Source organism: Antennarius striatus, chromosome 10, assembly GCF_040054535.1.
Source record: "Antennarius striatus isolate MH-2024 chromosome 10, ASM4005453v1, whole genome shotgun sequence".
Classification (NCBI taxonomy): Eukaryota; Metazoa; Chordata; class Actinopteri; order Lophiiformes; family Antennariidae; genus Antennarius; species Antennarius striatus.
The window spans coordinates 5811688-5822884 of record NC_090785.1 but is presented as its reverse complement, the minus strand read 5'-3'; the positions used below and the strand labels follow the sequence as shown (position 1 = coordinate 5822884).

The window sequence follows — 11197 nt, the reverse complement described above, 5'->3', positions numbered from 1 at the left end:
ACATGATGAAATCCAACACACACTCTTCTAGTAACACAAGTCAGTTCTCCTGACATGACACAGGATGGCGTGTCAATGTCCTGTCACAAGGGGTCTGGTGCTATCCAGCCCAAATCTGCGTGAGACCAGCAATGCATTTTACTTGTGATTAGAGTAAATTATTAATTGGAACCACTCCTTCTTATGTTCTTTATTAGATTTACGTCCACTCCCAAATAATAGAGCCCCTAACATTATATAGAATTTTTCCACCTCCTTCTCACTCTAAAGGTGTTACTCTTAAGTCTGACATCTGGATATTTCTTGAATATTAACCTCTGAATGTGTATAATATTTAAATGACATGAAAAAGACAAAGTATCCCAAGAAACTTAAAGATTTTATAAACCTAAATTAATTATTGAACATATGAAATTGTCCCTGAAAAGTGCTGAAAATGGGCGGCCCAGTGGTGCAGTGGGTAGCACTGTCGCTGCACAACAAGGCGGGTCCGGATTTGAGTCCCAGAATTTGAGTGCAGAGTTTGCATGTTCTCCCCGTGTCTACATGGGTTCTCTGCAGGTTCTCTGGCTTCCTCCCACCTCCAAAAACATGCACTTCAGGTTAATTTGCTGTTCCAAGTTGCCTGTAGGAGTGAGTGTGTGTGCACTTGTTTGTATGTCTCTGTGTAGCTCCGCGGTGCACTGGCCCAGAGTTTGCCCCACCTCATACCCTGTGTCAGCTGGGATAGGCCCAAGCCTCCGTGACTCAGGCAAGCGGATGAAGCGGTCAAGAAAATGAATGAGTGGAAGTGTTGAAAACTCTGTTTTTATCCAAACTTTGGACTGTTGTTGTATGCAAGCAAATGCTAATAATAAAGAAAAAAAGGATTTCGGTCTATTCAATCAGTGTTGTAGAAAACAACACCTTTGGATGCGCAGCAGCTACAGTGACAATAATAAACATGCCAGTGTGGGCATGTTTTCAATTCAGAAACAACTTGTATGTTTAATCATATCCCTTTTGGGCATTACATCCAAACAAACACCACAAGATAATAATGTGCATGTCATGTGCAAACATTTACAGTGTCTTTATTTCACACACCCTACATGAAATTTAAAAAAATAAAATTTCAAAGATGTTTTGGTAAGAAAAAGAAAACTCTTCATGAGCTCATTTGTGCTATTTGTGAAATGGTTTTGTCACCTAATTTATACTTTAGTTTGATTTAAAAAAAACCTCCCAGAAGACTAAGTTATATATGGCATTTAGTGGAGAGTTGATGTGCTGTCAGCAAATTTGAACACTTTTGAGACTGTGGTTCTTATTTTAATATCTGTATTCCATATGACTTAATAAAGTGATGGAATCTTGCTGCAATCTTGCTGCACTGCTGACAAACCAAAAAAAGTAACACATGTGAAATAGTGGCGCGATAATCGACAGCATCTTACATGTCAGAAATGGGAATTTTCAGATTTTCTGCAGCCAGTGCTCTGAATTTGGACTTTACTATCATCTTGCTGGGACGTTCTTAACAACTGACATGCTGTAGTTGAGTTTGAAGGACTTTTGATGAAAGAATGACTAACAGTGAACCCCAACTGAACAAACCTGTCTGATTAGGTGTGGCTTTGGAAACACATTTCAAGGAATTAACTCACCATCAGTTAAGACTTTGTTGTAGTTCACTTATTTCACTTTACCTTTGACAGCCTTTTAAAAGTCCTATTTGGAGATGCACTTCGCACTTTGTATATTTGAGTAAAGCAACTATAGGAATGCAGCATATATTCTCCAGACTTTAAGTACAATCCATTCAAATAATCGTTTTGTTGAAGACAGACACGTGTTGCCTGATAGTCATCAACAGAGTGCCGACTGATTAGTTCACTCATCTTCTACTGCGTGTTCTTCTTAATGCGGGATCAAGTCCGACTGGTCCTTCAACTTCAAATTCCAGAGACTGTGAAGTTGTGTATGCTGCAGATTGGAATGTGGTATGTTTATTCTTAACATATGACATGTTTCTTGCCAGCATAAAAAAGGATGCATGATAGGCAAGAAAAAAAAAAAGGAATTATCAGATCAATTCACAGCAAAGTGAAGGTGACTTCCCGTTGTTTTCTGTTGTGTCTGTGTTGTATTTTGACATTTCCTGTCCAATCTGTTTCACCCTAATTTCTTTCACAAGTCCTCATTCAATGTTCCGTTTTTTCTTTTTGTACTTCTGCTTTCTCTGCTTGATCATTTACCTGTTGGTCATTTACTGTTCTAGGGGTTGTCTTGTAAGACGTCTTGTGTTTTTCCTCCATGTCTACCCAACCTTGATAAGATCAGTGTCTCATTATTTTATCTTCCGGAGAAAATTGCGTGTTGCTGCTTGACATGCCAGCCACACTCCCAGTTGTTTGGTTAGATTTGGACCCGACTTTCACCTCCACATTTGGACTGCATGTTTTGCATGATTAACCACCCGTTTAACAAACCTGTCTTGGACTCTATCTATAAAGTGCTTATAAATATTATTTTCCTGTCACTGATTTCTGTGATTGAAATCCTGAGCTGCACCGCCTCTGCCTCTTGTGTGAACAATTGTGTCCTTTTATTTTGAATTGCTGAAAGTATAACATTTATAATAGGCCTATTAAGGGCACTAATGGCTCTGCTGCAGGAGCAATAGTTGGTTGAAACCTGTTTCTGATATGTAGCAGATGAATACATTGATACTGGTTCTGGATTGTTGCACATTGAAACCAAGCGACAGGTGGTCTGTTGTCGTTTCTCTAGCTACAGGCTGTCGCTATTCGCCATTCTACGGTGGAATGGCGAGTAGTCCTTGGTGTACTGCTCCACTTCCACCAAGCCATTGGTACAATCGCAGCCATGTCATCCCAGCTGTGGAAATCTGGCAGATGTCGTTTTCAATCTAATCTTGGTTCATTTCTAGGATATTTTCATAAAAAATGTTTGAAGAATAAAGACTTCTCATTGTATTGTTTCATCTGAACATATGGAGCTACAAAATAATTGTTCTATATTCACTGACATAAAAATAAAATGCATTGCGATGGATACTGAACTGGATTGTGTGTCATAAAAACATTTGTACTTAAAGCAGGTCTTTCTTCAAGTTCAAGGGAATTACTATTGCAAACTAATGACAACTTACCAGTCGAGGTCAGTGGATTATAGAGCTACCACTATTTCAATTACACATTTACAAACCATCTATGGCTTTAAAGGCTTTAAAGTACAGTACTTTAATTAAAGCCTTTAAAGTGCTGTACGTAGCAGGTAAATGTTACAAATAATGATTAGTTTCCACATTTATTATTGGCTTATTTACATTACATTATTGCTTTTAAAAAAAATAAAAAAATTCTGTCTCAGAATATAAAGAAAAACAATTCTTAGAAATCAGTTAATACTGCAGTACATTTTTTTGCTCCAGTACATTTTTTAATCAGTAATCCTTAAATTCCATGCCATGTCCATATCAGATAAACTACAAAAGTCTCTTAGACACTTGTCCTGCCTATCACTTCACTTTGTGAAAACCAAGACCAAGCTACACATGATCTCTTAGTATTTTCAGCGCTGGGGCAGCAGTGGCTTGGGTGGTAGGATCGTCTAACGATCTTTGGATTGGCAGCTCGAATCCCTCTCCCCCAGTTGTGTGTTGTTGTAACCCTGGGCAAAACACTTCACCCTCCTTGCCTCCAGTGAGGGCATTGATGGTGTGCGAATATTCCGGTGGTGGTCGGAGAGGTCGTTCGCACGGATTTGATACCAGGTTTCCATCAGTCTCCCCCAAGGCAGCTGTGGCAACATGTGCATTCTACCATCACCATGTATGAATATAAATCTAATCCATTATTATTATATTCATACTTCTAGTATGAGATGCTACTGCTTCTTTTGATGAACTGCATTTTGTGGGACTGGGGTTTAATAACAATTTAATCAAGCACTGAGGATAAGCTAGGGGACTGTCACTGTTGATTCCAATAGAACTCATCCCTGGGATCTTGATCAAGCCGTGCAGCAACGAACCAAAAGATATTAACTGAAGTTAATGACACTGACACATTCAATTATGTGGTTCATCCAAGCATCTTCCTATTTTATGGTGACACTATGGGTGGCAGTAGTTTATAGTAAAAACTATGTTTCTCTGTTGTTTCCCACTCATCATTAGAATAAACCACAAAATGACAGACATCCTGAACACATCTGAAGGAAGTAGCTTCAACATCAGGAAGTTGATTTCAGAATACACCTAACGAATAATGGAAGGACAACACTAAAACACTGTTTGTTCAGTTAAAAGTTTGATTGGCCAGAAGGAACAGGAAGGAGGTTAATATATTAAAATACTGTTTAAATGCCTTCTGGTTATTCAAATATTGGACAACTTCTTGCTGTATTGAATTAAAAATATAATTTAAAAAGTTTATTTTGTGTTTGGTCAGGTTGCCTTTGTTCTATGTTTGTTTGAAGGCTCTAGTCAATACCAGAGGCCAACAGATGGATTTGCTTTCCCCCCATGAAGTCAAGTCAATCAGCTGATTGTCGCTGTTCTCTTCCACTAATCTGATTCCGCCGTGACCTCTCCTCTTCATCTTGTTCATTTCTTGGATGCTTTCAGCTGTGATTGTCTTCCCTCCTCCTCCTGTGTTCATTACATCCAGCCTGTGTGTGTGATTTAGGGTCCAGATGTAGTGGGCTCATCAGACATTCTGTTAGTTCTATCTCGCTCATCCATCTCCTCCTGAGAGACGTTTCATTGGAAACCAAGTCATTTCCAGATCTTCTATTTCTTCTCTGGCTTCAGTTTTATAACCATTACCACATTATTCAGATTCTCCACTGATAAAAGCTCCTTCATTCATCGTGTGGACACCAAACACATTTTGTGAGTGTGAATGTGTTGCCCATTTGGCTCAGGACGCCCTCCCAGCCTCCTGGAATTTACAGAAGGGAATATTTTGGCAATTCAAGACAGAACACTGTAAAAGCATTTAAGAACTGGTTCCTACTAAATCACCATTAATGTCCAAAAATAAGTGTTATTCCCATAAGTTTCCACTGTGCAGATAATTGCTCTGGGTGCAAGGCTATTCTTCTTTCGTAAAGGTCACTTGATTCATAACAGCATGAAGAGGGGCCATCGCTCATTAGGAGACAGTTTCATTATCCCTTCTAACCTGGTAATAGCCTCGCTACACTGGCATTCCTGATCAAACCCAATGATCAGGTCCACTGGCTTCACAAAGGAATAGACCAGGGATAACAATTCTGTCCTGAACAGCATCAGGATCTTTGGTCAGGACATGGGCTTACTGGCAAACAGCATTAAAAGGACAGATTTAAAGAAAATTCCCATTAGTTGATTTCCTAAAGTACACGTAGAGGCTTCCCCTTACCTGTATGATCTGGGTATTTGATGTTTCAGAGCATGCTGGTGGGTGCAAATACCTTATGGGCATTCACTGCGGAGCTTTCCAATTTTGTTTGAAGATCTAAGTTTAGAGGAGAGAGGAAGAGATTGGCTGGAAACAGCAAGAAGCATTGTGTGTCATCCTCTAGCAAAACCCACAGCTTAATATCCTGTGCCCAGACACCCCAGAGAGCAGTGTGAAGCAATTATTCCAACACTTGCCAGTCATTCGAGCAAAAAGTGCATGCGATTCTTTGTGCATACCAAAACACTGGAGACAAAAAAAAAAGGTAAAACATTGCACAAAACATGATTTCTTGACTGCCAAACAACAAATCCTCCAAGAAAGAAAATCTCTTTTTGAGTTCTACTTTTATTAATTAATAGTTTTGGGCTTCTAGGACGTCATTCCAAATGCCTGCAGCCTACTGTTTCGAGACAATCTCTGTGCCCAAACTCTGGCACTTTGAACATCTCACATTTAAGAGCTTCTACACAGATATTAATGAGGACCGTGGAGCCTTCATAAAAAAAAGAAAAAAAAAAGGAAAGCAACAGGAAGTTGTGGTCATTCATCTTCTGTTATTACAAATCAAACCCAGCGCTTGACCACCTGTTGATCCATGTCCACAGGACCGGCTTAAAGGCGATGCCCACTGTGCTCTCCTTATAATCTATTGTCATGATTGTTTATCTCTTAGTGGATGAAAATATATATAACAGTAACAAAAAAGAAGTTTTTGTTATGTATATACTGTACATATATAACAGTTTTGATTATGTAATGTAATCAGTCAACATTGTCTTGTAAAAAAAAAAAAAAGTATATATATATATATATATATATATATATATCTCATCTGCTCGCTCAAGGGAGGCCACAGCTATAATTAAGGAGCTGTGGGGGCTCCAGGAAGCAACACGAGAGGAAAAGGTAATTAAGGGTATCTCAAGCATCGTGATATCGCCCAGAAGAACCTGCTTATCTCCTCTAGTCAAATTACACCTATCATAAACGTGATGTGAGTATGTATAAATGGATTTAGGGAGTCATTTAAAGAAATCCCACGAGAGAGATATGGATGCCCTAAAATTTAAAACTCAGGCCCCGGTGTTTGCTGACGCTTAACATCAGCAGGTTCTCTAACGATGCCTTAAAAATACCTCTCAGAAACTTTGCAATCTGAGAATCGTCCCGTGGCATCGTCTTTCCATCAACAGTATTTGCTTGCATACCCCTTGAATTGAATTAATGAGGAGACCCCTCGTTGCATCCCAGCAACGAGAGGGCAACAGTGAGCAGAAAAGTGACGATTGCCGACGACTGCTGCTGGATTTAATTAGTCTGTGTTTTCTTCCTTGTGCGATGCCGGAGAACCTGAAGCACAATCACAAGCAAGATTGTGTGCACATGCTCGCTCGCACACACAGCTGTAAAAAGAGATAAATTGTGAGCGCCTCAAGTCAAGTTGGAGCACAGGGATGGCAAATCGGTTGGGAAGGAGCGCGAGACTGATGACTACTGAAAGAAAACAATGCACCATATTAATGTTTTGTTTATTTGAAAGGGAAACTGACGAGTGAGAGAGGAGAGGCTGCTTAAAGGTGGGCTAGAGTTTTTCATCGGGGATGTTCTGCTGGGATTTACGGATTGGAAAAAGAAATGTAGAGATTCACAACCCTTCACTGGCAACATCTCTCATTATCCCAAGTGCACCATCAGGCTGGCTGAAGCTGGGAAGCCTGGATCTGGAGTCCCTTGTCTATCAGTAACATCACTCACAGAACAAATAACTAGAAAATGTCTCATATGAGAGAGAGAGAAAGAAAGAAGCAGAACTATTGAGTCCCCCAATGTATATTTGGTTCACAAATATGATTTCTATCAGCTGTTTATGATATCAAACCACACAAGAAGAGTTCAAATAGCTCAATGCAATAGATTTGAATATTTTTTTCACAAGAAAGGCAACTTTGACTGATTACATTGTCAAAAATATTAGCATCCCTCATAACAACACTCTCTTTACAGTTATAGCATAAACTAATATTTTGAGTCTATAGAGCGAAGGATGGTGGGGGTTTGGAAATGCTCTGGGACTGCTAAATTTATTCTAGAAACTTAAACCTGCAGGGTAGAAAACATCTCACCGACTGTGAGGAATAAGGAACTTGGGCATGACAGGACGACCCAGGTGGACCTAAAAGGCCACGGACATTTGATTTCAGGAAATGTCCTAAATCATTCCAGAATGGCCGTCACAGTCGCCTGACTGAATTTGTTGAAAAAGATGGTTATAGTGAGTAAAAAGAGGAATATCCCATGAGTGAAACAAACAAGAGTTATTTGCTTTGACAGCAATAGTGAGCAAAAATGTCAACTGGTGATATTTTTTGGGGAAAATGTAATATGTGATTGGGTTCATACAGACAGATTTTGGAAGTAGAATTATTTTCCATCCAACTGTATATGAACACAATGCCCTGCACTGCAGCAACATCATTCAGTCTCTATTCTAATCGTGCTTGACAGAAGCTTACGAACTAAGTGGGTTGGAAGTTAGATATTGTATTTAACATGCAAAAAACCCCAAAGAACCTCCACTCCCACGACAGACAGTTTGCATCTCACCAGTGAATCCATCTTCCATTTCAAACCAATGCTGTTTATAATGGATAAATCTGTGAGGAAAGAAAGCCTTGTAAGAGCTTGTAGGCAAAACACTCATTCCTCATTATTAATTCAGGTATAAGGACTGGTGCGCAGACAAGTACATGAGTGCTAATTTTTCAAATGCAATGCCTGTAGGAGATTGTGGAGGCAGATGAGAGCGAATCATGTGTAATAATAAACCATTGTTTTTCTGAGCAACAGGGGGAGAGCACATGCCGCCAAACAGCCCAGTGGAAGACATTAAAAATGCTTCACTGAGCGTTTGGGAGGAACCTTCAGTCCTGGCTGGAAGAGCTCTCTATCTGGCAGAGATGGAGAAAAACTCCTCTCAGTAGAGCGTTGAATAACCATTTAATATATGGATCCAGGCAAGTAGCACACAAACACACATACACACACACACACATACACACACAAACACAAATAGTTTGTGTATGCACCAGCAGCCACAGGACACACTAACTGCCTCACCAGTTAAACATCATTAACACGATCCCCTAGGTGTGTTTTCAAGTTAAGTGTGATGCTTCTCTGCCATCTTTAAGCCTGGCTCTCAGCCTGCTTAATTAGCTTTTGAAAGACAAAACTGTGCTTCTTTGAGGTTGTTAAAGCAGCATTGTGTATTGCAGCAAAGATAGGTGTCCAAAAACATACAGCACTCTTTAAGCCAAACGGGGAACAAACTTTGAAGCGGAAGTTTGGTGCAGGTGCATTAGCGTCTCTATCAGGACTTAAAAGTTGGCCGGTACAAAAATGTTCGCAAAGCTGTATCGGAATAACACACAGGTAACTCACCACCAAGCATCAGGTATGTAGAAATGAACTCAAACATATCTGTGTACTCAAAATGTCGTCTTTTATAATCAAAAATATCATCCAAGCATGTACAGTGTATTATAACAAATGATTCTATGCAACTGTTGACAGCCTTTACAGAGAATGAAGAAATATATCAATTTTTGTGCTATGTTACAAACCAGGAACTGCAAAAAGAGAAGAGAGGGAGGCTGAAGGGTTCTGAGGTTTAGAATATTCAGTTGGACCCCGATGAGCCTCCTTGCTAACCCTGCAGTCCTGACCCATTCTAACATGATACATATCCGACTGTAGGACTCCAAAAGCACAATGCCCTGCCCCGTGTGGGCAATAATTATCTAACAATCCAGTGACTGTCGGAACTGGTGCTCTTCTGTGATTCCCAGAGACTTGTTGCTAAATAGATTTCACAGGCACTGAGATACAGTGTTCGTTGGTTCGCTGTCATGCTTCCTGTAACAATCCAAGCCATCTACACAAAGTTCCTGAAACCCTCATGAAACATTCCTTCCTGATTTCTTCTCAGTCATCTGTGTCCTTGTGGAATTGGGTTAAGTTCACAATCCTTGATATTTGTGGGCTTTTTACTGTGTCTTTCACAAAGACACTACAGTGTCCCCTGTGTTTCCACTGCCTTGATGGCTTGTCTTCTCTTCCACGCCCCAGAAAAGTTGCTGGCACGGTCTACGCGCTCTTGATTCCCTTGAAACCGCAGAATTTCCAGCGTTTTTCCAGACTCGCTCCAACACCAGTCATCTCCTGTTGGAAGGTGCAGGGAAGTCGAGAGAGAAGAGACTCCACCTCGCTAGGGTTAATCTGCAGATGAACAAGAAACAAAAGAGGATTGGACAAACAACAATGGGAAGCCTACATGTGCAAACAGAGATTGCAGAGTCATTTTTGCATCCATTTACTGTACATACAACTTGCCATTTAATCTGAAAAATCAATCAAACCACTGAAAACTACTCACTCTGTTCTGGTCTGGAGTCTAGAACCACTGACTCACAGCTGACACAGTGCTTCATTCAATTTTTAATAATCCTTCAACTTGTCTTTCACAGAACAGAATGTTATTTTAATTGAAAACCGCATTGGAATGAGTGATGAGGTTCAAGAGATGCCTAATCTCGCCAGGAGGAGCACTCGTGGAGTGGGCTGGCATGAGTTACGTCCATGAAGCCACACTTTGGCCTCTTACACCAATCAACCTGTGGTGGGGCCTCAAGGGATCAGAATCTTTTCAGTCCGTCATGTGGATGCTTAACCGGATTGAAATGTGGGGGAGTTAAGAGGCCAAGGCGACACATTGAACTTTGTGTTAATATGGTCTCTCCAGTACAGTTTTTAAGTATGAGAGCAACCTGCTGGGTAGAAGAAAACAAACTGTCAATGGTTTTAATGGTAATGTTCAATATGACAACCTGTTCAAGAGTCACTACTCATACAAATGGTCTTTCGGAGAACGTAATGGAATGCCTTTGTGACTAAATGTCATAATGTTTGTAAAGTTAACTCGCTGCTCTGATTGCCAATGAGTTAACGTCAGGCATTGCTCAGACATCCAAGCTATTGTTTTACACATCTTCTCTATTCACACTCACAAAACATCCACACACTACCCTCACGCCTCAATAATCGTAGCCTGAGTAAATTCATAGTGAGAGTGTGACGGAATAGCAGCCATCTGACTCAGTCTATTTTGGCTCACATTATTCGGGTGGGTTGGGGAACATTAGTCAATTGAAGTCCGTATGCGACACTGCCAAAATTCCCTGTAGGAGCTTCTGTAGACAACCCACGGTGTCTTGCATTAATAAATATGTTGTTTGGGCCCTCTGTGCTGATGTCAGGATACATTAGGGTCTATCATGGAGACAGGACTGGTGTGCCATTATGGACAATAGAGCTATGTGTGGAACCACTAGATAAGCAGAGAGGTTTGGGTTTGTTGTAGGGGAGTCTAGCCAGTGATATTGACAAAACCCTGTGGGCTGTTTGATGTGTTCAGCACAGTGTCAGTGTGGGAATAACACCCAGTGAAGGCAAATTCATATGGACACAGACAACAGTGGGCGTATGAACACTCACCCAAACAAAAAAAACAAAACAAGAGGCACGAGGACAGTCACAATCTATTATTTGTATGTGTGAGAATGATTCAGGGGGGTCGATGAGAATATTCAGTTGCGACAGACCTTTTGAGACGTGTTCTGCAGACAGTTGAGTAAAACTTTTTGAAAATGGTAAATTAACACTTCTCCGTCATGAGTTACTTGGCT

At 40.4% G+C, this 11197-nt stretch overlaps 1 protein-coding gene across 3 annotated transcripts in view; it reads right to left on the bottom strand.

Annotated features, from left to right (window-relative positions):
* Positions 1 to 8936: 8936 nt before the first annotated feature.
* enox2 (ecto-NOX disulfide-thiol exchanger 2) overlaps positions 8937 to 11197 on the bottom strand; it is a 151773-nt gene continuing 149512 nt past the window's right edge. For all 3 annotated transcript variants that reach the window (XM_068325394.1, XM_068325395.1, XM_068325396.1), the window contains one exon: positions 8937 to 9731. In XM_068325394.1, coding sequence (XP_068181495.1) covers positions 9600 to 9731 — 132 coding nt within the window. In that variant the 3' untranslated portion in view covers positions 8937 to 9599. The remainder of the gene's footprint in view (positions 9732 to 11197) is intronic.